Source organism: Sabethes cyaneus, chromosome 2, assembly GCF_943734655.1.
Source record: "Sabethes cyaneus chromosome 2, idSabCyanKW18_F2, whole genome shotgun sequence".
Taxonomy (NCBI): domain Eukaryota; kingdom Metazoa; phylum Arthropoda; class Insecta; order Diptera; family Culicidae; genus Sabethes; species Sabethes cyaneus.
Genome location: NC_071354.1, coordinates 231,196,512 through 231,221,738, shown reverse-complemented (window position 1 = coordinate 231,221,738; position 25,227 = coordinate 231,196,512). Strand labels below are relative to the sequence as shown.

The 25,227-nt window shown below is 42.1% G+C and overlaps 3 protein-coding genes across 3 annotated transcripts; 1 reads left to right on the top strand and 2 right to left on the bottom strand.

Moving 5' to 3' along the window:
* Nucleotides 1–3,747: 3,747 nt before the first annotated feature.
* Nucleotides 3,748–4,636, bottom strand: LOC128737831 (collagenase-like). The gene is made up of 2 exons (XM_053832566.1): nucleotides 4,416–4,636; nucleotides 3,748–4,351 (listed from the first exon to the last, which is right to left on the bottom strand). Exons 1-2 carry the CDS (start codon nucleotides 4,634–4,636, stop codon nucleotides 3,748–3,750), a joined length of 825 nt encoding a protein of 274 aa, XP_053688541.1.
* Nucleotides 4,637–5,923: 1,287 nt separating this feature from the next.
* Nucleotides 5,924–6,815, bottom strand: LOC128737491 (collagenase-like). Its single transcript, XM_053832133.1, has 2 exons — nucleotides 6,595–6,815; nucleotides 5,924–6,527 (listed from the first exon to the last, which is right to left on the bottom strand). The coding sequence occupies exons 1-2, from the start codon at nucleotides 6,813–6,815 to the stop codon at nucleotides 5,924–5,926; spliced, it is 825 nt and encodes a 274-aa protein (XP_053688108.1).
* A 10,233-nt stretch (nucleotides 6,816–17,048) lies between these two features.
* LOC128736774 (serine protease 53-like) lies at nucleotides 17,049–24,822 on the top strand. Its single transcript, XM_053831261.1, has 4 exons — nucleotides 17,049–17,714; nucleotides 23,878–24,116; nucleotides 24,175–24,574; nucleotides 24,643–24,822. The coding sequence occupies exons 1-4, from the start codon at nucleotides 17,049–17,051 to the stop codon at nucleotides 24,820–24,822; spliced, it is 1,485 nt and encodes a 494-aa protein (XP_053687236.1).
* The last annotated feature ends 405 nt before the right edge of the window (nucleotides 24,823–25,227 follow it).

Genomic DNA, 25,227 nt, shown 5'->3' with positions numbered 1-25,227 from the left:
CGGATCGACTTGCGACTTCTGAGACGCTTGAAAATTAGTTTTTAAAGGAGGAATCTATTTTAATCAATGATTTTCGTGAATTTGTGTAACAAGTGGCGACTAAAATTTTGGAATTTTTTTGAGCCCCCTATGCACAACAACAAACGAGCTCAGAGAGAAATGAGAGTATTTATGTGTTAGTTCTCTCTCTCTCCTCTTTCTGCCAGTACTTTTTGTTTTGTTTATGCTTGCCCAAAGTAAATTGATATATACCAGGTATGTGACCATCGAGGGTTGCATTAGTGTGTGTAGAAAGAAGAAGAAATAGTTCTGAAATACAGTGGACCCCCGTTCGTTTGAACGATTCCTCATGCAAACTAACGGGGTTCGTTTTTAATTTGAACAACTAGCAACCCTCAATATGCTAAAACTTGTATGAACTGGCCGCCCTGCTCTTTGTTATTGTTTTGGTGGTTTGATTTAGTCTCGTATAGTTGTTAGTTGCAAGCAGCGAATATGTTATTCTCCGATCGGATTTCTATCGTAATCGTTGGGAAACGAAATGTGACACTGATTAAACTAGGATTAAACACGCTAGATCAGTACAAACAAATCGTGTTTATGTGCATTGTCTGCGAAGGCAAATGATGCCATGTTGAGAATGACATTTGAACCATTTTTAATTTGCACATCGTGCAAACCAGCGGGGTTCAAATTAAAAAGTGTTCAGATTAAAAACGGTCAAACGAACGGGGGTCCACGGTATGGTGGAACTTGCATGAAAATTAAAACTAAATTAATTGTAATTAATGAATGCAGCTATATTATTCCAGAGAAATATTTGAACATTTACAATGAAATGTAAGGAATATATTTTAAAGTCATTTGCACTTGTAGCCTTCTTTATTATACGTAAAAAATTTGAGAACATGGATGACTAACTATTTCGATGTGCAATTGAAAAATGAATTAATGTTTCTAACACTTCACGATCAATACGGTATAAGGTTGCTTAAATTAAAACACGTTCCATCCAACATTTTGCTTGCATGATGCTCTTGAATATCTGCCTTTGATGTCTTCTTTTAAAAAATAGTTTTATTCGAATAGATGCTTGTGCTACTGCTTGAAAATCCTTAAGTTGAAGTCACTGTTCCAAGATGATACCTTTTTAACATAAATTTACCCGTCTCAACACTATGTAGAAAACCATAAAAAGTAATCTTAGATTGCTACAAAACGGTCTTAGAAGATAATTAACACTTTTAAAGCTTACCAGAAATCAGACGAAAAATATCGCGGGCGGATAACAATGTTGCTCATGCTGCTTATTGAACAATCATGTCCGAGCATTTTAAAAAAAAATCTTTTTTGTTTTACTACTTGTAGGAAAGCGATATAACGACATTTCTTTGAGATATCTTGATACCGTTTTGACGAAAAAATTACCGCTTGCAATTTGGAATGTTGCACTTCATTGTATTCATGAAAATACATACTAGATATAATGTTCTAAGCATAAACATAAAAACTGTGAGAGAAAAAATAGACAAATTTTGCGTATCCAACGATTTTTTTAAAAAATTAACTAATTTTCCATACAAAATGCTCGAAATCTCAGAACTAGTGTAGATGTGTTAGTGCAAAGTGTATATGACAGCTCGCATTGTCATATACCTGGTATATATCAATTTACTTTGATGCTTGCCAAGTTTTGTTGAAAATGGCGTCAAAACAAGAAGCCTTTCGTGAGCGCGTTGTACACTTCTATGAATTGCACAAAGATTTCGGCAAAAAGTATACGGTATAACATTTTAAAAGCGAAAATGTTGCGACTTCGACTATTTACCATATCGTAAAAACCCCAACAACAACTCGTAAGCCAAAATTATGGATGCAAAAGGACTTCGTTCTCTTTCTCGTGATTTCAACAAAAAGGTTTCCGTGAACCAACGGGATGCCGCAAAAAAGTTCGACTGTACATCCAGATGTACACCAGTACATCTGAAAAACATTGAAAAGAGTCGGAATAAAATGCCGAAAGAAGACAAGAGCCCCGGAATATACTGAGGGACAGTTTTCGGCGCTGAAATCCCAATGCCGCTGGATGATAAAATATTATTCCGAAAAATGCTTTGTTTTGGACAACGAAAGTTACTTCCCCCTTTCGACGACGCACATTTCCGAAAATGACCGATACTATTCCATGGATAGTTCTACTGTATCTCCGAACATTAAATACAAATTTAAACATAAGTTTGAACAAAAAATGATGCTGTACATTGCCATTTCCGAGATAGGTATTTCTAAACCATGGTTCAAGCCCTCTGGTTTGGCTATCAATCAAGATGTGTACCAGAACAAAAGTTTAAAGAAAATTTTGATCCCGTTTACCGTTTATACAAAAACATCATACAGATGGACAAGACGTGTTTTTGCCGGATAAAGCATCATCGCATTACGCAAAAAACACTATCGTTCCTAAATACCCATTCGATCCCATTTGTACCCAAAAACCGCAACCCGACAAATCTGCCTCAGTGTCGCCCAATCGAAGATTTCTTCGGGCTTTTGAGCAACTTGGTGTACAAAAATAACTGGAGAGCCAAGAACTGCAAACAGTTGATTAGTAGCATAAAGAGATGCATTCGCAAAGTTGACATGACGGCCGTACAACGCTTCTGTTCCGACATCAAAGGATAGCTTCGCCAATTACGGACCGTTTTCAAATGTTCACTATTTCTTTTTTCAACAATGGGCAATGTATCTTTAATTTCAGTAAATCAGATCTCCTTCAAGTATCTTTGTCTTTTTTTGACAGCTCGAGAAAAAAGTTCCAAAATTTTAGTTGCCACCCGTTATCATCTTAAAGATTCGGAAGTTTTGCGAGATGCAAATAGTAAGTAACAATAAACTAGCATCAGCGGCACCATCCGTCCGTGAAAGACTATGGCATTCGTGACAACTCGAAAGTCAAAGATATCCGTCCGTCCCGTCTCCGTCCGAGATGTCGCAAACAAGCTGAGAATGTCATCTACAACCGTGGATCGAGCTAAAAGATTATCCGAATTGACGACTGACTGTAAGAAGGCAGTAACTCCAAATCGCGACGATAAACAAAACGAGACGGCCAAAACATGATCCGGGAACCTATGCCTGAACAGATTTCAAGCAGCTTCCTAGACAGAAGTTCTATACGGTAACTGGAAAGGAAAAGATGGTAGATATTTTCAAGCATATGAAACTGTCAAAGTTTGCTAAGAAATATCTGGTTTCGGCAGGCTGACTGTTCCTGTGGCTTAACAAGTGTCATTTTCACTGCAAGCTGAACCGTCAATCAGGCATTTACGCAAGCGAAGGTCTCAAAAGTCATCTGCTACCTTTTCTGAAGCAATACTAATAGATTCGTACTGTTTTTGGCCGCATTTGGCATCCTGTCATGACGGAACAAAGGTCATGGAGTGGTATGCCGCCTACAGCGTGCAAGTCATGCCCAAGGACAAGGACTCTTCCAACAAGCAAAAGCTGCACCTCGCTGGCCACTATTCGGCTATGATCAAATGGAACCAGAAGAAGACCCGAACAAGAACTGGGAGCGAGAAGTAGTTTAATACAAAGGAGAGGACTCCTTTTTTTTAGTTTTACAGTGAATATGCAGAAAGATGTAGTGCACCAGAAATCATCCTTTATTTTCATTTAATTTACTACTTGGCAGATGAACACTTGGACAGATCGTAAAATATTAAAACTAACGGTAAAGCTAGACTATTAGAAGTCATCCCGAATGACAACATCAGAGTTTTCCGCGATCCAGTCCAGATAGGCTGACATACGCGTGTAGACAGCGGCACGTCCACTATCACAGCCCAAAACTGAATGGAACGAAAAGACGCCAACCAGGGTGGTCGTTCCGTCGGCATCGACGATGGTCAGCGGAGCACCGCTATCACCCTGACAAGGCGAACCACGTCCGGCACCCGAGTTGAATCCTTCCGTGCAGATGTGCTCGCTCAAAATGGTGCTCGTTACCAAGCTAACCGTACAAGCTAAATTGGTGATAACTTGAGACCGTCCAAAGCGCAGTACATCCGAGTTGGTCGTACCATCGCCAAATCTGCCCCAGCCCATGAAGGTTCCCTGTTGCCCATTGAAGCTGGCTTCCACCTGGCGACGGTTTGGAAGACGCACCGGTCGGATCGTGTCACTGAGCGTAACCGGAATCGGAAGAATGACCAGAGCGACATCGAAGTTCTCCGTGCCTTCGAGATAGCCATTGTGAATGATAAATTGAGTTGCCGTCATGCGGACTTGGCCTGGCTCGCTTGGGTCGTTGATTCGAAGGCCACCCATTACAACTTCAGCACTTTGAACTCTGAAAATTTGGATGAAAATATTAGTAACTGAATGAAGAAATAGTAACGGACAATTGACGTTACCCGGAAACACAGCTGGCCGATGTGAGAATGGCACGGGTGGACAGCAAAGATCCTGAACATTGACCCGAAAGTAGGATGTTGATCCTAGTGATCAGACCTACCGCGTAGGGAAACTGTCCGGCTGCGGCCAATGAGCCTCCGATGACGCGCCGATCATGTTCCGGAAGGGTTGATGCCGAGGCCGCCACCACCAGTAAGCAGAGTACTATTGTTTGCTTCATTTTTCCAATGCAAGCCAACCGCAAATAATTGGGCCTACCGGTAAGCATCGAACATTTAAAGGCTTGTTGCTTATCGGTTTTACAGCGGGTTTGCCCCAATCTGTACGTAATTTGATAAAGTCTAAACTATGGTTTTGATTAGACTTGAACCATTGGAAGGCAGGTGCGTTAGGTGAGAGACTCCGAAAAAATAGCTAGCTTAAAAGCCAGCGATAATAAAGTCATCGGATTTGATTTCCTTTTCCCGTCAGATAGACGTCGACCACACAGTGGATCTTTTCAATTCTATTATTGGTTATCTCGAATAGAAACTTTGTTCAAGCATATTTTATCGTTAAATTTCACTTGAGGCAATCTTCCATTCGATTTCCCGGTGATTGCAGGTGTTCAATTGTGACGCACTTTTTGCACAAAATGAAACATCTGCGGGCTATACTGTTGCTGTCCTGCTTGTGCATTTGTACGGTAAATGCTCCATTAAGCGCCAAGGATGGTTTTCGAGGACTATCAGCTGTTTTCATATTAAATTTTGAAGAAAGACAACGATATCTATTACAGATCTCTATCGATATCCGGTGAAGGTACTTTAAAGGTGGCAATAAAATATGGATATTTATTATATAAATTTTGATAACACATACCAACATCCAAGCAACACGGAAAAGTGACAAAAAAAATTTAAACCTTAATATAAAATATTAACATGAATTTTTCTCAATTGTTTTGTTTGTAGCGTTTTAAGCCATTAAAACATACACAAAAACCTTGAATCAAAAGATAGGAAATTACATGATCAAACAGACTCTCAAATTTTTCAACCTCAATCAAAAATATTGACTGTTATAAGTAAGAAAATGGAAAGTGCTGATAAGTACTCACACATACACGCACTTACTCACACACATGTTGAAAACTGAGTCGGTAGAAACAACCCGTAAATTCTGTTTGAAACACGTACAGTAAAGATTTTTAATTTCACTTGATGTTTTTACAATGCTTTTTTCGTTTATTGATACGAGTTGAAATTGTTAATGACAGAATCATGAACTAACATAAATTATTATAAAATTTATTACATTTATTGTCAGACCTTGAAGATATACCAAATGAAGGAACGAAACGTTGGTAAATACTTGATTGGCTGCTTCGTCGACTGAACGAGCAGTAGCATGGAAACCTCAGTTATAATAATAATTCAACGCTTGCTTATATACATAAAACAACTTTCTTATTTATTTTCAAGCAATCATTTCACGATCCCACAAACAAAATCCCATCCGAGTGCGTTTAGAAGTCATCCCGGACTTCAACGTCCGAGTTCTGCTCAATCCAGTCCAGGTAGGAGGACATGCGAGTGAATACGGCGGCACGCCCACTGTCGCAGCCCAGGATGGAATGGAACGAGAAGACACCGATTTGCGTGGTGATACCATCGGCACCCATAACGGTCAGTGGTGCACCGGAATCACCCTGGCAGGGAGAGCCTTGACCAGCTGCATCATCCAGGCCGGACGTGCAAACATGCTCACCGAGAATGGTGTTCGTTGGCAAACTGATGATGCAAGCCAGATTAGTGATGACCTGAGATCTGCCGAAGCGAAGATCGGGCGAGTTGGCCGTTCCCTCGCCGAAACGTCCCCAGCCGATAAAGGTACCCTGTTGTCCGACGAAAGTACCCTCGATCTGGCGACGGTTCGGTAGACGGACGGGTTGAATGTTATCCGAGAAGCTGATTGCCTGCGGCAATACGACCAGAGCAACATCGAAGTTTTCTGCATCCTCCTCATAGCCACTGTGCACGATGAATTCCGTAACAGTCATGCGGATCGTTCCAGGCTCTGTAGCATCGTTGATGCGAAGACCACCCATAACAGCTACAGCGCTCTGAATGCTATAATAAATTAAAAAGAAAACAGTTTTGGAGGGATGATCTAACCACCGGTAGAACACGATCTTACTTGTTAACACATGCAGCCGAGGTAAGGATGTAACGCGTCGACAGCAGTGATCCCGAGCACTGACCGGAGAGGAGGATGTTTATCCTAGTAATAAGCCCAACGGCATAAGGGAACTGTCCGGAGGTAGCGAGATTACCGCCGATAATTCGCTGGTCGCGATCGATGCTTATGGTGGCAGAGGCCGCGGCCACCAGCACAGCTAACACAACTAGGAATTTCATGTTGGATCGAACAGAACGTTCAGTTGAAACTAGTCGGTTCGCTTTTATCATGGCCCGTATTTAAAGGCACAGCCGCACCAATTAGAGCTTATCGGCTTTAGGATGGGCAAGTCCTAATCAATCCAACGTCAATTGCACAGATACTGCCATACTACTTCAAATCTGTAGATTTTATTTCTTCTGCGCAACAGAAGTGCGTTTCCCTTTTTGTTTTTCTCATAGAGAGGTATAGTAATCATCTTGAAAATTTTAAAATATTGTTTAAAGAATGCGTATCAGCGGTTTTTCCATATGTTTCATATTTTCATTCACTTGAACCCAGTACGGTCGTTTGCAATTCCATTCTTCTTCATAACGACGTTACAACCGTCCAGTATCCCTCAACTGACTTTAGTTTCAATGGATTCGACTGGATTCTACTCATATCGAACCACTGTGATGTCATTGTCGTTGTACCACTGTACGTTACGGTTCAGTGCAGCTCTTCTTAGCTTTCTAGATATAAAACTGCGAAGATCCTGCCGTTTTCACCGCGTCTTTCAATGATAACTGAGGGTTCCGCTTCAAAATAGTAACCCCGTACGAATGTTTTTTGTGATATTTGGCTACCTTTGTTTTTCTACCACGACCCTGTTTCCTCCTGGGACGGGACACGAACCATATAAATAGACGGAAGCCTGGTCACAGCCGCCTGATGATACTACGCAAACGCAACCGTAAAGTGCAGCACATAGTAAAGAGGAAGACCGGGAGCAAGGTGGCCTCATCGTTCAGCGCCTTAGGCCGGTGAGGCATCCAGCATCCGGTACCCAAGAAGTACATAAACAAAATGAACATTTTTATACGGAAGCGTCAGCCTAGGCTGGCAATGGTCCTCCACCTAGCCTCCGTTTTTAGTCTGGCGTAGATTTCTAGTAATGACGTCGAGGTCATCTGCAAAGGCTAGGAGTTGACTAGGGTTGGTAGTTTCTCCTCCTCCCAATTCCTAGAATTTATCCAATGAAGTGCCATTGCTAGCGGTTCTTGGTCATTTTTGAAGAGCTCTGCCGGAAGTCGATCCTTTCCGGTGGCTATTATTCTTCAGCTGACGACGAAGCTGACTCTTCTAGATCGGGAGCCGGCATAATGTTTGTAGGTACCCCGAGGTTAACTTCCATTGCGTCTCCTACTGCTATATCGCCGTTGAGGTGCGCATCGAAGAACTGCTTCCACCTCGTCTCTACACATGTCAGGTTCAGGTGTGTAGCCCTTACGAGTTTGGTTCACCTTTTCCTATAACTTACGCATGTCATTAGCTCGAAGTAGTTGTTCCAGCTCCTCACGATCACGTGTCCTCCTTCTGGCGCTTTTTCCTCCTCAGAATCGTCGTCAACTCATTCCAACTCGATGAGACTATGGTCGATTTGGTTCGAAGTTCTTTGTTAGGTGATCTCCAGGTGGTATTGTCGATATCTTTGCGCGGAAAAAAGTGCTTCTGATCACCAAGCCTCGGGAAGCTGCAAAGTTGATGCATCGTTGGCCGTTATCGTTCGTATCGGTGCAGGCTATGAGACCCGATCACCCGTCTATACATTGCTTCCCTGCCGATCTGGGCGTTCATATCCCCGATGACAATCTTTTTGTCCCGCGATGAACGCTGCGCTGCGCATAGAACACTTCCTTCTCGTCGTCGGATCTACCTTCGTTTGGACAATGCACGTTTATGATGGTGTAGTCTGTAGTTGAAGAAACGGGCTTTTATCCTCAACACGAACGTCCTCTCGTTAATTGTTTTCCAGTCCATTTCTGCCATCCTGCATTTTGCCCAACACTACGAACCCCGATCCCAGCTCGTTAGTCGCTCCACAGCTCTGGAAAAATAGGGCTTTGCCGCCACGGATCCTCCACACCTTCTCACCTTTGCGACAGACCTCCCGCAGTGCCACCCCAGCAAACCAGATATCGTATATTCATGTCGAGATTTAATCTTATATAAATAGATATCACATCGGACTCGTATAAACGTACACATGTTGTAAGCACAATGTGTAAATTTCATCGTATGTAATGCACACGATGATTGATATACGAATTAATAGTAAAAATCGTAAATAGGTCGAAAGATAATCGGGTTATGCTTAGCGAATATCGCATATGACGATTTCTTAGATTTAGTTACCAACAATGGCTATCATGAAGATGTAATCGTAGTTAGTAACAGTTTTCATCGGATTATGTTTTGCAAAATGTCTGATATGACATCGTTTTAGATTTATATACAAGCAGTGATAATCATGAGATTCTAGGTGCATTAAAATAAGATTTGCATCAATCACGTTCAAATTTGTTGTTATTTCTTTACAACAAAAACAACAAAATAGAGAGATTTCAATGAACGTATCAGATTAATTAATGCAGATTTGTCAACCAAAAAAATTAACGGTTTCTTCGCTTTTATTTTAAATTTAAATATCTATATTTCTTTTGTTAAAATTGAACTCATTTTTATTGTGGCGGAATATTCAAAAAATTATTGTCTGGTTTGAAAAACTTTTACAATTACCTTATTAACTATTACAAAAATGTTAATAATTCAAGTAAGCCCGCCTAAGTATCAAGCAGCAAGCATATAATGATTAAGTCATACTGACAAGATAATAAAAGATCTTATGAAAAAGCACTCTTTGAGGAGTTTGATTGTTTTTTTGGCGTATTAGAACCACGTAATGTAACGTTTTAAAAATTAAAAATGTTAAAAGTAGAAACTCATATTTTTTTAGATATTAGATAGTAAGTGAACGAACGGAAATCTTAAAATTTACCAAGGAGAGCATTTCTCAGAACTGGGAAAGTCAAGATTATAATCCATTCCGCCAATCTAAATGCCTTTTTTTTTTTTTTAATTCTATATTAGAGAGATTTTCAGCCTGCGGCTGGTTCGCCTCTGTCTAAATGCCTTAATATCAGTGCATCTTATGGCTTTTCAGAAGAAATGCAAATGTTAAGTGGAATTGGAAAAAGACATTCAGCATTAAACTGGTACAGTAAAAAATAATGTTTGATGTTTATTGTTGTAAGCAATTTTGAGCTGTCCTATAGCATCTAAATGCTCAGCATTCTATTTTAAATAACTTTTAATTTCTTTTTAAGAGTTTCTGAAATAACAGACAACATTTTTGTACTTGAGCTTTAATAATATTATCTCCATGTAATCAAATATGAATATGCATATTTGTATATTGTATATTTAGAACAATCTGTACCACGGAATGCTAGCAAAGGTACTGCATATCATTCCATGAAGTCAGCATTTTAATTTAATTTTAATGATATTAACGATCAAATGCAAACTTATGTACGACACTGTAATTCAGTCACAATTGACACAAACTCGTATGTCGGATGAGAATAAATCAAATCCGCACTTACATGTTCAATGCATCAGATAAGATCTCATTGCTTACATGTACGATGACTGCGGTTTAAGATGTGCAAAAATATCATTGAGGTACTGATGTACCAGTAGCTAAAAGGTAATGAACAAATACTGCGGTACGGGTGGTTCTTGGTTCTAAACCAGGTGAGTACAGCTTTGTTTTAAATTGATATAGACGAAAAAGTTAAATATTGTGACAGGTCGATAATATCTGGAAGCTTACGAAAAAAAGCTTTCAGCAAAGCTTTTACTTTTTTGTCTCATTAACTTGCAGGGCGAATATTTAGCTATAAATAGCCTGCTCTGTATGCAATTTTTGACACTTGCCATTTACCAAATGGGGAAAGGCGAAGGGTAGAGTAGAAATATTATCGTAACTGTGTCGAAATGCAATCCAGTCAATCGGCTCAGTCGTATAAACTGGTTTGTTTTGTCGGCATTTCAATTATTCTGAAGAACTAAATCATGTATATCGCCTCCACTTTTGCATGTATATGCCGTTTCTGCGCATGATATATGATTTGATAGACCTTATATGCTGACGTTTATCTCATTTAGAATTAAGTTATACAGACCAAAATGTTTGCTGGGACGATGCCAAACTTTCGGGATTCTAACTAATCGAGGAGCACCCTGTTGCCACCAACGAAATTTAGCGATCTGCAGTTCCCATGTCTCCATTCCATGTCCTTATTTTGTCGCTTTTGTCCATGCCGAATGTTCCGAGTAGAATTTTCTTGACTCTTTTTTGTGGGGTGGGTTCAGATAGGTAGATATCGCTAGCGGTACCGAGTCTCGTGATGGGGCTGCCATCTTATAATGTCGAGACAACCCTGTGTCTCCTTCCCTGTTGATATACGACCTTGGTTTCCACCGGGGTTGGTTACCCGATATCCGCTATTTCGGCTAGTACCACGTGGAGATAGGGATAGGAGTTGTTAGATAAGAGGCTACTGACCACTTCGGGGTCTGTTTTACGCATTATCTAACCATTTACCACGGCGAAGTACAACGTTATGGTCATAATGGACGCCGAGACCTACTTGACACTGGACGGTAACGACTTGAATCGGGTACTTTACAGTCCACATCAAGGTAAAAGACGGCGTCAAATATATCTCCCGCACCAAGTTACTGGGTTTCTGGAGTTCTGGAAGTTTCGGCACGAAAATTCGGTACGGAAGTAACCGCCTTCATCAAGGAGGTAATTTCACATGAAGAAGGATGTGGTTTTTTGGACTTGACCTCGCCCCATTATGCTGAGAGATTACTGGAGGAGATGAACCGTAATCGTAAAACCGCCCAGTAGGGCCTCGAAACAATTTTGTAGAAGGCTTAAGAAACGTAAGATTTAAAGAAAATTTGTTTCATTGTGTTATTTTTTATGCATACGTTAAACAACGTTGAGAAACCGAAGTGGGCCGTCGTCTTACAAGCAAGATGCTGCAAACGCTTTCGATGATTCAGGATGGGACGAGTTATTAGTTTTGCTAAGGTTACTGACCTTTAGCTAAGCCAGACTTGTAAAAGCGCGCATTGCACTGCGTGCCGTGTCAAAATTTCTGCTTCATAGTTAACATGTGCTTGGAGCCAATTTCTTTTGTATAGTGTGGTGCTTCCTGTGTTTGGTCATTTGAAGCGAACCGTGCGACACCGTGCCAAACCCCGGTGGCACCAAAGCAATAAATTGATTCGCGTTTATTTCTCAAAGACACGCACTGCGGTTCATATAGAGTAGGGCGGGGCATAAGTGCGATGTTTGCAGTTGTCATCAATTTTCGTGAGATATGAAGAAGGACAAAAACAAAATACATTTTGTAGTGATGCAGTAACTCAATATCTTCACATTCAACTATAAATCATCTGGAATAATAGTGTTATGCAAAATAAATTCTTCATTCTTCTGATCAAGTGCCGATTCGCACTTTTACCCCACTAGCGGGGCAAAAGTACGAATACCTCGGGGCAAAAGTTCGAAGCTAGAATCCATGAAATTGGCCCAGCAGTAGCTAACAAAACCATATTATCTTTAATCTGCGTTATGTTTCGGTAAGGAATATTCTCAATTTGCACCTTTCCTATTTTCGCTGGTATTTTGCAGCCTCCGTCAGAACGAAACTTTTCCAAGCGTTTGTTTTTTGTTTCATCAGCGGAAAACATTGGTTTCCATCGGCCAACATCTGTAGAGCATACAGTTTTCTGCAGATCTTCCATTTCTAGTATCTGTAATATAGTGCTAAAGCTGTATATAATATGCTATACATTTTTGCCTCGTTCATGAATCGCACTTTTACCCCGTCCGTGAATCAAACTTTTACCCCGCTAGGCGCTTGACGAGGTTTGATTAAATTCTGGAAAAGCGAAATATATTTTGTAAATTCTTTTCACCGTATTTTGAAATCAGATATGTGAGTGATATAAAACACTGCTACAAATTTTCAATAAGTAATATCATCCTGTTGATATCGTATTTGCCGTATAACGAAAAATTACATCAAAACCGCTCTAAAATAACATTTGCTCATAACTCAGCAACTATGCTTCGTAAGCAACCAAAGTCTACGTTAGATTCAAGCTGTCAAAGTTGTCACCCATCCATGCTAATGTAGTCAATTTACTCACAATCTCCACCGATAAATCATTGAATCGTTCTTTTCCCCCATCGCACTTTTACCCCTCCTTACTCTATATGTAGGTTGTTACGGTGTACCACCGATCACCAAGTTTAGGAGCGACACGGCGGCCTATCACCGTCTTACCGTATTAACAGCTCAATAAAGAAGGGTCAAGTCTTAGAAAAGGCATATTAGGCGGCCAAGGCTTTGCTTTTTTAGGTACGGTGCATACATGAGTAGGTACTCTGAAACAAAAACCATGGTATCTCGCACAATTTTGCAGAAAACGCATGCTTTTTGTAAGTACCATGAAAAAGCTATTCAAATTTACCATGATTCTTGTACAAGTAATATGCTCTCAGATAATTTTACCACCTTTCATGGTCATTTCTAGTAATTTTGACTACGATTCTGTTATTTTTGTTATGTATCGGGGTAACGCCGAAAGTAACGCATAGTAATTTTGACCAGAACACTGCTTAAGTTAAACAGAAATCTTTTCTGCAAAAATTCACTGGTGTGTCCTCTTAATTTTACCCTCTAATATGGCAACAATTACCACGATTCTTGGTTCAGTGTAGTAATCGTGATACTCTCTGTCAGTGCTTATAACAAGTCTGTCTCCCTGGCCCTCGCATCGGCATCGACCCCTTATAAAATATAAAGCAAAGCGGTGTTTTGCATTAACACTTTCGATTTCTCATCGTGTCTGTTCAGCGTCGGGTTCAGTCGGGCTCGCGTCAGACTCACTAGGCTTCGTAAGCCTAACGGAGTGTCATCGTTTCCAGTCGAGTCAGACGTTCTCTAAATCGTATCAGGCTATCAAACACCATGGATTTGAAAACTACTAATAAACAAAAAGTTTGGCATCCAACAAAACACCTAAATTGCTCACGTGATCTACACTTGCTGGTTCCTGATTGGCGATTTGATACATGGAACACTATTGGATTCACTATGTGGTGAAAGGTACTAACATGATGGTTAGTGATACTAACAAGTAAACAGTTACTACGGCACCAGCGTACATATACCTCCAGGAGCTCTTGTAATTGGCTACAGTCTTCGATGAATCGTACAGGCAGAAACAGTTTCACGTCAGCGGCGTATACAAGTTTTGCCCCAACACCCAACAGTAGTGTAACATCGCTGAAAAATAGTGCGAATAACAGAGACTCCATGTTACTACCTTGTGGAACACCAGAATTATTGGTAAACTCCGTAGAACATCATTTGTCGAGTCGCAGAACTCAATCGAGCAAGTACGAACCCAGCCATACAGTAAACCTCTGTGATCAGGGCCGGCGCTTTCTTTAAGCGAAACAAGCAGCTGCTTGGAGCGCCACTTTGAGGGGACGCCAAACTTTCTTCCTTCTCCTTTAGCAACATAAAGCTATATCCAGTGTAAAGCTTGATATCCAGTGATGTATCTAGAGTTACTCTACGCTGTATTGGGTCCTGGGCTATTTGCCGCCAATTCGTTGAGTATCTCGACACAAGCAAATCGGTTTCAACCATGTCGAGCCATCTAATAAGTTGAGTCTCTCTATTCCTAAAGGCCTTCATACACGTACGAATATGTTGACCGAAAATGGTGAATTCATGTTCGGTCAATACTCTCGCCTATGTATGAGCGCCACGAACTAAGCTAACAAAAGAAGACGTTGACCTGCCAACATTTTATTCGTTTGCAACCCAACATATGCGTACGTGTATGTGGCCCTTAAAGCCGATGGGGGTCTAGAAGAGAACAGATTCACTGCAAGGTCATCCGATATTCTTGCGACGTGACCGACCGGTCGTACTCCCGCAACTTTCGATAGGTGTACTTTGAGAATCGTTCCAAGTAGTGCCTGCAGGGCACGGTTCATACGCCTACGCCATTCTTTGCTTTCCATTTGCGCTCCACCTCCTCCTGATGAAAATCTATTCGCAACAAATCACAACAATCAAAACACTCAAGTGTCAAGGAAAAGTGGCATTGATGATATTAAATTATTTTGAAATTTTTCGAGAGAGATTTTCGAATCTCTTCAGAAACCGCAATCAACAGATTCATCTTCTATGAAGTAGCAAGGTACGAGGACGTAGTTTCTGAAGTAACAGGAAATATGAACCGAACTTTTTCGTTTTTGGTTTCTAGAAACCAACAATTATACAATTATAGTACTCGTTCGAATGAAACACGCCGGCATAAGCGTTCCTTTCAGGCTCAAGCTCGTGTTTATTCATGCACTGCAACGACTTTTGCGAGTGTATATTTATCTAACAGCCACGGTCGTCGCTCTCGCACGCACGTCGCTCTGAGCAACTGATACCGATCACTCGCGAGGACTCGCACTCCCACCCGCATGTAGAATCGAGGGCATAAGATGAAGAAGAAAACAAAAAGTAGTGCAACATCTGTATCCCAGTGTGCCGCTAGCGCTTACGGGCAGCTGGCTGCTCACGAGTTGTTTGCCTCGTGAGTTGCTATGCAGAAAGACGCTACGAGACTGTGCGTTTGCGAGTGTGTAGGTAGTAAAATGTCTGTACACAGCAACGCGGGCTGTTTTTCGTTTGTTCTGGGGGCGCCATTTTGAGAATTTGCCTGGAGGAGCAAATTGGCTAGCGCCGGCCCTATCTGTGATGCACCAAGTCGCGAGATTTCCTTTCTTCGAATTTCTTCAGTTTTATTAAAAAAAGAAATAAATCACGAATGATAACGCTCGATTTTTTTTCATTTCATTCTACTACTTATTTCTTACAAACAGATTGATGGGGATATGAGAACAAAATTGTTTGAATTTTAAAATGGAAAGATTTAGTTCTTAGCTGAACACATTTCCTACAAGAATCACCGTATAACTTAGGACAATTTTTATTTTTTTCGTCTCATCATTGCTTTTTGTATATTGCCGAAATTATGAGGATTTACAAAATGACATTTAATTTCAATATAATTACCATAACATTAGACCAACAGCTATTACCATCATTTCAGTCTACTAAAAGATGCTATTATTAGTAGTACAGCTACTTAAGAAAGGGACGATCACACCGCTTGTTAGATTAACTCTTTGTATTTTTCATGTGCTGGTGCAGCTCATTTCGTGTGTTCGGTAGCCAAATCATGCCACTGATAAGAGCTATATCGTAGAGTGTTCGGGAAAAATGCTGAAATACGCAACCAATTCTATTTGATAACTGGAAACGTGAGATAAGTTGTTTTATACCCGCTAATGGTGGATAATCAACTTAACCTCGAAAACATCGCACATCATCCTAACTTTTATTTTTTTTCCTGGGTTATGACCAGTAAACGTGTACAGGAGCCAGCGTATTTAGTTTGATTCCAGAATCTGTTAGTTGAAAAATAAGGTAGTTCGCTCAAAACTAAAAAAACGCGTTGATTTTATGATTGATTTTAATTCTGTAAAATCACGTTTTTGAGCTTCATGTGCCTACAAAATCTACGCATATCGACAGGTACGAAAAGAAACAAGAAAAGGTCTAACGCTTTAGAAGCAACCTCTACCGTAGGGACTGGAAAAATATATAAACATTCGTACTTTTTTAGTGAAAATATTATAGAAAGCTGTTAAGTTTTCACGACATTAGCAGTCTCGGAACAATGATAAAAACACGTGTTTTGAGCTAATGGCATATTACGGTCTAGATCAACCAGTACCTAATTATAATTTATAAAACTTGTTCTTTTTTGTTATCTCTGGTACATCTTGACAAAATTTTCAATTTGTAGAAAATATATAACTCTAACGAATCCTCAGATAAAACGTTAATAATTGCTGCCATGCAGGAGAGCTAACCGACCGACATCGTTACATGTCACGAATGTAACACCTACCCTATAAAGCTAGATTCGTAGCTTCAAGGATCGGGTTTTCTCTCAATGTTTGTGGTACTCTGCGTAATACTATTTATACAACCAACTGATAAAATTGAATGACTTGCTAAATTATACAATCTACACTTTTCCAGAACACACCGAAATTGTTTTATATTTTAAAATCTCCAAAAATAAACTGTAATCTTTTATCGACAGTTTTTTTTTCTTGAAAAAGAGCACTTCAAAATTTTGTGAAAACATCTTATCAATACCCTAATGCATTCCTAATCTCGAGTTAAATAAATCTACAGCCACCCATGTGATGGGCAGTGCATTTCCCATTTGCCGTTTGAGTAAGTGCATCGTCGTCAGTGATGCGATTTCTCGCGATTTTCGTCGTTTGCCTGTACGCTGTGCTGGTACAAACCACTCCAGTCGAGAAGGAGCAACGCATTCATAATGGCCAAATGGCGGAGCCCGGACAGTTTCCGTATGCGGCCGGATTGATCTTGGCCACTGGAATCTGCGGTGGATCGCTAATTTCACCGAACTACGTTCTAACAGCCGCTCAGTGCATCGTTAACGTAGAAAAGGTTACCGTTGTGTTGGGTAGCACCCGAATCTTCGACCAAACCGACGAGAATCAGGTCCGATTGGAAGCGACGCAGTTACTCGTCCATCCGGGATACGAGATAGCGGGAGAAATTTTCGATGTCGGATTAGTACAGCTTCCCAGCACTGTAACTATTTACAGACCGATTCGACTGCCAAACCTTCGCCAGGTGGATGCAACCTTCGTCGGACAGGAAGCGACCGTCATCGGATGGGGATTTGTCGGCAATAGTGGACCACAATCGCCGGATTTGCTGTTCGCTAGAATGCCAGTGGTTTCAGTAGTATCCTGTCGGCTGAGTCTGCCGACGCAGCAAATCACCGACAATCATATCTGCACAAATTCGGAATTGAGCGCACCCTGCAGCCAAGACTACGGCAGTCCACTAACCGTTGTGGATGTCGATGGAATCACCACTCAGATTGGGGTGTTTTCGTTCAATTCTTTCCTGGGATGCGCAAGCAACCGGGCGGCGGTTTACTCCCGGATGTCATCCTACTTGACGTGGATTGGCGATAATTCGGACGTTGAGATACGTGAAGGTTTCGATTAGACAAGTCATCAGTTGCTGAATAAAATATGAATACAATCAAAATTCATTATTTATTTACTTGTGAGATATCTCAGACCATAAATAATTTAGTTTACTTACTTTACTTTAGTGGCAACGGTCCGTTACCGATCGTGCGCCGAACGAATTATGGTCCTCCAGTACCGTCGGTCCTGGGCTACCGTTCTCCAATCCCCACGAATACCAGCTGAACGTGCATCGTCTTCGACAGCACACACCGACCGGGTGTGGGGTTTGCCTCGGAGTCTACGGCCTCTTCCTGGTTCTCTGCTGAAAATAGTTTTGGCTACTCTTTCATCGGGCATTCTGGCCACGTGTCCAGCCCACCGCAGCTTGCCACATTGTACTACCTTCACTATATCAGCATATTTGTATACTTGGTACAGCTCGTGATTCATGCGTATGCGCCACACTCCATTTTCCATTTTGCCACCATGTATAGATCGCAGAATTTTACGCTCAAAAACCCCAAGCACTCGCCGATCAGCTTCTTTTAGCATCCATGATTCGTGTCCGTAAAGGGCCACCGGGAGGGTTGGTGTTCTGTAAAGCACCAGTTTTGTACGAATTTGCAAACTACGGTACTTCAGCTGGCTACGTAATCCGTATAAAGCCCGATTCGCGGCTGCAACTCATCGTTTCACTTCGCGGCTTACATCGTTGTCACATGTCAAGAGTGTACCAAGGTATTTAAATTCCTCCACTACTTCATATCGTTCCTCATCTAACTCCACCTCGGCAACAACACCACTTGGGCCTCCCACGTTCCCTACCAGCAACCGTGTACTTCGTTTTGGCGGTGTTAATGGTAAGTCCCAATCTCGCGTTTCCCCTTTTAAAAGGCCTGAAGGCCTCTTCCACTGGTCTACGGTTGATTCCGGTAATATCGACGTCATCCGCAAAACCAAGAAGCATGTGAGATTTCGTGATGATAGTTCCATTCCTTTCCACGTTTGCCCTTCGTAATGCACCTTCCAAGGCAATGTTGAATAGAGGTGCAGGCTAGAGAGTGCATCCTCTTGCTTCATCCCATCCAACGTCACAAAAGCAGCTGAGGTCTCACCCGCTATTCTAACGCATGATTTGCATCCGTCCAGCGTCGTCGGCAAACCATGTTCTGGCATTATCTGCCACAGCTCATTTCGTACTGAATCGTACGCCGCTTTCAAGTCCACAAACAGATGGTATGTCTGCAAGTTGTACTCCCGGAACTTGTCTAGCAACTGACGCAGGATAAATATCTTATCCGTCGTAGAGCGACCCTCACGAAAACCAGCTTACCAGGTACTCGCCGACGAAGGACTCCGCTAACGGTCTCAGTCTGCAGAACAGGATACGGGAAAGCACTTTACAGGTAGAATTGAGCAATGTGATTCCTCGATAGTTTTTACACTCCACTCGATGTCCTTTTTTGAAAATTGGGCAGCAATAAATCCTTACATTACACGGTCCACCATTGTTCGTTGCGACACAGATGTGAGTGCTCCGCACCCAGGTCTACGATAGCTGACAGGCTAGATTAGATGTCACCGTATCTGTGGCAAACTGCAGATGTAGAGTCGGAATAGGTTCATTATCACGATTGCCGGTATTTCCCCAACCAGCCGTAGTGGCAACCCAATCGACGAAACTCTTGCCGACAATTCCTATCCTGTTCCTGCTGTTCTCCGCATTTACCTCTCCATTCAACAGTGTCTGAAAGTTCTCCTTCCACCTGGCTGCTACCGCCGTTTTGTCGATAAGCAGGTTGCCAGCACTATCTTTGCACATCACAGGCATCGCAAAATTCCTGCATCTCACCGTTTTATAGAAACTCCGTCTGTCGTTGCTGGTGTATCGCTCCTCTGAGCCAGCGAGCACGTGCTCCTCGTACTCGCGTTTCTTTAGACGATGGATTCTTTTTGCCGCAGCTCTAGCTCTCTCTGTACCTCTCTCTGTTTTGACGCGTTGCCGCAGTGGGCATGCGACTCCTGGCCTGGTTCTTTTCATCTGTCACTCTCTGGCATTCGGCATCAAACCAGCTGTTAAACTAAATTCCACGTACCACGGATGTTCCTCCACAGCCCATTTATATCTTCTCCTTCTACCTGCTGTTCTGCGATTCGTTGGTCAAGCTTCCTGGCGTACTCCACTGCTCCGTCGGCGCCGTCTGCCGTTAACCGCTGGATGTTGAAACGCAGTGTCCTCTCAGTGCGAGCTTTCGTCGTGTTCAACAGCCTTGCGCGAATCTTACTCACTACGAGATAGTGGTTCGAGTCGATATTTGGTCCCCGAAAAGACCGTACATGAAAGACCGTATGTACGGGCCTCCACCGGATAACTCGTTGCTTTTGTTTTCCCAACACTACGAAACCGACTCAATGTTCTGCTTTTTTACTGCCACTGCAGTAGATGTGGTACTCGAAAGAAGTGCCTGAAATAGGGTCTACTGCATTGAACTCCCTTTCTCCGGAATTTGGCCACGAACTTCCTGAATAGCAGCGATCTCCACTCCGAATTGATGTAGCTCTCGAGCAAGCAAACCAGCCCGTGCCGGTTCATGGATAATTTGGACATTCCAGGTACCAAGTTTCCAATCGTTATCCCTTAATCGTTTCCTTGTCCCTTGCCGTGTCCTATACCGATTGTTCCGTCCTGAATTTCTTTCTTCGTTGTTCGTGGTGATTGAGTTTTCGGTACACTACCTCACCGGGGTCGCGATACCTACATCCCGATGATGGGTCTACTATCTTAGGTATAGCTTGCGGGATACAGCATTTCATATTCAGCCGCCCGTTTCGAGACAGACGCTGTGTGAGCCGCCCCTCACCTGGAGAACAGGCGCTCTAGTTCGCACTTCCTAGCTTAGCTACTTCAGTAAGTACATGAAGCATTTCCGGGTAAGGCCATCGACCGTCATCATTTGACTTAGGGGGGCGCTAGGTGGGAGATTGAGAGGGCTAGAGCTATGTTTGACGCTCCTTCCAGGTAACGCTCTCCATTTCATACCCATTCATTTAAATACGCTGACTTTTTTCACCGTAAGCAGAGTTACGTATTTAAACTAATGTGAGCGTAGTCGCGTCCCGTTGTAGTCGCGCTTACTCTGTAGGTACGCCATTGTTCTGCGCGGTGTGCGCTCATTTGCTATCAAATGTTTTCTTCTTCCACACCTCCTTAAACTTCATTGCTTAAGATGAACCCCTCGATAATGAACCCCAAACAACAATGGCCGTTCCATTGAATTTCTATGAAGTGATTTTCCGCCTAGTATTTTTGACGTCTCAGATTCAGTCAGAGAAACGGGGGTCGGTATCGCCAGAGCGCGACGCGACCCGACTTTTATTGTTGCAGTTTTAAGCCTTTTTCCGCCTGAAGCAGGGGTGTATTAATTTCTATGTGAGTAAATACTTAGAACACCGTCAGAATGCAAGCGACCTGTGACTTTTCTTGCTCTTTCGCCCGAAGTAGGACTGTGCATTTAGCGACATATGAGCGAAGTTGCGACGCATCGCAGTCGCTTTTACTCTGTACGGGGCCTTACTCTGTACTTTTTTAAGTTCCTGGTCAAAGAGATGTTAAAATCTTGGAAGCATGAATACAATGGGTTCGAATGATGAAGGACTAGAGATGTTCACAGTTTGTCTACATTATATCGGCGAAACTGAATATGTATGAAATAAAGAAGGCAATGAAGATACGTCCAGCATGGCTCTAGTCATTCCAAGTTCCTACCTAGCGCCTCCACGTGGTAATTCCCGGTAATCCCTGGTCGCAAGATAATCGTTACTTAACTAACTAATAAACTAAGTTACCTCTCAATTAACCTATAATTTCTTTATAACAGTAGTTTGATTTTGTACACTTTTAGGGCATTTTGAATAGTTTTACCGTAGTTTTAGCTAAACCCAGCAAATTTACAGGTAGACTCTTTTAAAAGTGTAAATTAGTTTTTTCCTTTGCAGTCAAAATAAAACAATAAGAGGCAGTATAATTATTATTGATAAACGGTTTCGTTTCTCATATTTAGAATCGAGTAAATGGAAGAAAACGTTTTATATTTTATTAAATATTGACATCGGAACAGTTGTTCTTGACTTACAATGTCCTAAGCCGGAATCACAACATCCGTATTGGCAGCAATCCAATCGATATACTCGGTAATGCGAGTAGCAACCGCCGATCTACCGCGGTCACATCCGAACAGACCACTATAGTGGAAGGAGTGGATACCTACCAGGAAGATTCTACCAGCCTCCTGAATGGTAACCGGACCTCCCTCGTCACCCTAAAATTTCATAAATTTATTAAAATTCTGGTTAGCTAAGATTGAAAGGTTAAGACAACTTACGTTGCACGGTCCTCCATCGTTGGTTTGCACACAAATGTGTGTGCTCCGAATCCAAACATAGGAAAGCTGACAAGCCGCATTGGAAGTTACGGTGTCCCTGGCGAATTGCAAAAACTGCGTAGGGATAGGCTCATTGTCGCGGTTGCCTGTATTTCCCCAACCTGCGGTTGTGGCTACCCAATTGTTAAAGCTGTTTCCCACATCCGAACGACGTGGCATCTGAGCAGCTCTTATCGTAACGTTATCGATTGGAGCATCGCTGTTCAGCGTCAAAATGGCTATATCGTCTCGACCGAGCAGCCAGCTGAAGTCCGGGTGAATCAGAACGTTCGAAACTCCGATTAGCGTTCCAATGTTAGCCATGTTCGATGCATTCAGCGCCACGGTTACTGTATTGGCTCTGCAATAAAATCACGTCAGTCGTAGTTAAACAAGTTACAAGGATCATACCCCGAAACGCAATTAGCCGATGTGAGGACGAAACGACTGGAGATCAATACACCACTGCAGAAATCATGACCCGAAGTACCTCCATGGATGATCACCCCGGCAGCCCATGGAATGTCCGTAGGTGAAGCAACGGTTCCACCGGAAATTCGAGCGGAACTGCCTCGACCGGTTTTTTGACGAAGTTCTGCCTCTTTAAGGTGTCTCAGTTCCTGGCCCCTGTCGACGGATTTTTTGGGCTGGGTCGGATTGAACACTGCGACGGCCATGGCAAAGGCCATCGCTAGGATGAGCACACTTTTGAACATTTTCAACCGACAGACGTTTCCCGCTAACTGACCGAACACGAATGAAATTTGAACCGCGAGTTTGGCTATAATTAAGTTGCTATTTTCAGGGGATAACTAAGGTTGATTATACTGATTTCTGCGGAAGGATAAGGATAAGAGCCGCCGCGGCGCGACGGCCTGGGTACCAACGCTTGGTTATTAGCTTGATTTTGTCATTCCATTCTTTGATTCATTTAGTATTGGTATTACATCAACATGGTGGTTCCACTACTGCATGAGCTACTATAACTTAATTTCCAATAATAAAAAAAAATCCAATTTCTTACAATTTTAGATAAACCCAGTATAAACGAACAAAAATAGCTGCAGTTATGATAACCTATCAATCAAAATCAACAGTCTATCAGTCAGCTGCATTCTGCATGTTCAAAAATTGAATTGCATCTGATATCGTACTGTTTTGAAGAAGTTAATATTTTTATATTTCAAATGTTTCAGAAAGATGATGTCCCATTGATTTTAATATTCCCTTAATTTGCAAATAAATTTTTACACTCTAAATCACTGTGGTTATAGTTTCAAGTAAAAAATCTAAAATCATAGTTTAGAACATGGCTTTTTAACCAATGTTGATTCGCCCCTCGCCCCCTAGATTATGAACATTACTTTCAAACCTAAGCGCGTATTCACGCAGTAAAAAAGGGCTAATCAGTAAATCCCCAGCAAATTCGGCGTAGCTGAGCTACCATCAATAAACCCCATGCAATAAACACACACTCAAGACGTTGTAATTTATGACGCATTTGTCGCAAATAATGCTATCGCTTCCTCGATAACAGCAAAAACATCAATGGTCGTTTTTTTCGGGCGTACAATCCTCAGCTTTTAATTCGAGATCCAGCTGTTATTTTTGTAGTATAGTTAAACCACTGGACTTGCTAACGCACGCCAGACAATGCGTGGACTAAGAAACATTCTACTTTTAACCTTTTCCGTGGTGGCTGTCGCTGCGGTTTACCCTTCGGCACCAACCGGATCCCAGCGTATCTCCGGAGGAACCATCGCATCGCCCACGGACGTCCCATGGGCTGTCGGAGTAATCATCCACGGAGGAACTTCCGGACATGACTTTTGCAGTGGTGTCCTGATCTCCAGCCGTTTTGTTCTAACTGCAGCTAACTGTATTTCCGGGTAAAAATTACTAAATTCTTCGAACATTTTTAAATAGCTTTAACTATTTTCATTTTAGGGCAAACACGGTAACTGTGGCTTTGGACGCCGCTGACTTCACCAGCATCGGAACACTGATCGGAGTGTCGAACGTGTTGATACATCCGAACTTCAGCTGGCTGCTTGGTAGAGACGATATTGCCATTCTGACCCTGAATCAGGAAGCTCCCATCAACGATAGTACAATCAGAGCGGTTCAGATGCCCCGCCGATCGGACGTCGGCAAGAGTTTCGTCGACTGGGTTGCCACTACGGCTGGCTGGGGAAATACCGGCAATCGTGATAATGAACCTATTCCGACTCAACATCTGCAGTTTGCCACAGATACGGTGACATCTAATCTAGCCTGTCAGTTATCGTACACCTGGGTGCGGAGTACTCACATCTGTGTCGCAACGAACAATGGAGGGCCGTGTAATGTAAGGATTTATTGCGATTGCTTTTATTGCAAATATTATTCCATTGATTACTATCTTTGTTCATCTAGGGAGATGAAGGAGGTCCAGTTACGGTCCGTGAAGCAGGTCGAATCGTTTTGATTGGTATCCATTCATTCCATTTCAACGGAATCCGTGGCTGCGATCGTGGACGATCGGCAGTACACACTCGAATCACAGAATATCTGGACTGGATCGAGGCAAATACGGATGTGATTATTCCGGCATAGGATGAAAACTCAGATTCGGATTTGAAATTTGGGTGGTTTTGCACTAAATTTCTGATGACGATGGTCTTTGTACAAGATGTTTGAATAATATCCAATATAAGAAAAGATTCACAAATCAGAAAGAGTTTTTTGACTGTTAAAAATGGACCCCTTCTTCAAAAATGCTTCGTCGGCAGTTGACTGGAACACTAGCCGTTGGCCGATGAAAAGTTGGATGTCGACATGTCCTCCAACTCTTTTATGGCCATGGCAATCCGCTGCTTCTTCGTTTTATCCACGAAATTATTGGAGTAGATCCTCGGTTTGAGGTTCGTCCAGAAATTTCAGATTCTTCATATCGATTGCATTAACCGCTTAGTTGGTTTCAAGATACTATGCTGGTCTAACAATCTCGGTTAGGCGATG

Excerpts from the sequence above, each read along its gene's own strand:
- LOC128737491 (XM_053832133.1), bottom strand. The coding sequence starts at position 6,815 with ATGAAATTCCTAGTTGTGTTAGCTGTGCTGGTGGCCGCGGCCTCTGCC. Across the intron at positions 6,528-6,594 it reads TCGGCTGCATGTGTTAACAA|CATTCAGAGCGCTGTAGCTG; the intron begins GTAAGATCGTGT and ends AATTTATTATAG.
- LOC128737831 (XM_053832566.1), bottom strand. The coding sequence starts at position 4,636 with ATGAAGCAAACAATAGTACTCTGCTTACTGGTGGTGGCGGCCTCGGCA. Across the intron at positions 4,352-4,415 it reads TCGGCCAGCTGTGTTTCCGG|AGTTCAAAGTGCTGAAGTTG; the intron begins GTAACGTCAATT and ends CCAAATTTTCAG.
- LOC128736774 (XM_053831261.1), top strand. The coding sequence starts at position 17,049 with ATGCGATTTCTCGCGATTTTCGTCGTTTGCCTGTACGCTGTGCTGGTA. Across the intron at positions 24,117-24,174 it reads GCAGCTAACTGTATTTCCGG|GGCAAACACGGTAACTGTGG; the intron begins GTAAAAATTACT and ends TTTTCATTTTAG. Across the intron at positions 24,575-24,642 it reads ACAATGGAGGGCCGTGTAAT|GGAGATGAAGGAGGTCCAGT; the intron begins GTAAGGATTTAT and ends TTGTTCATCTAG.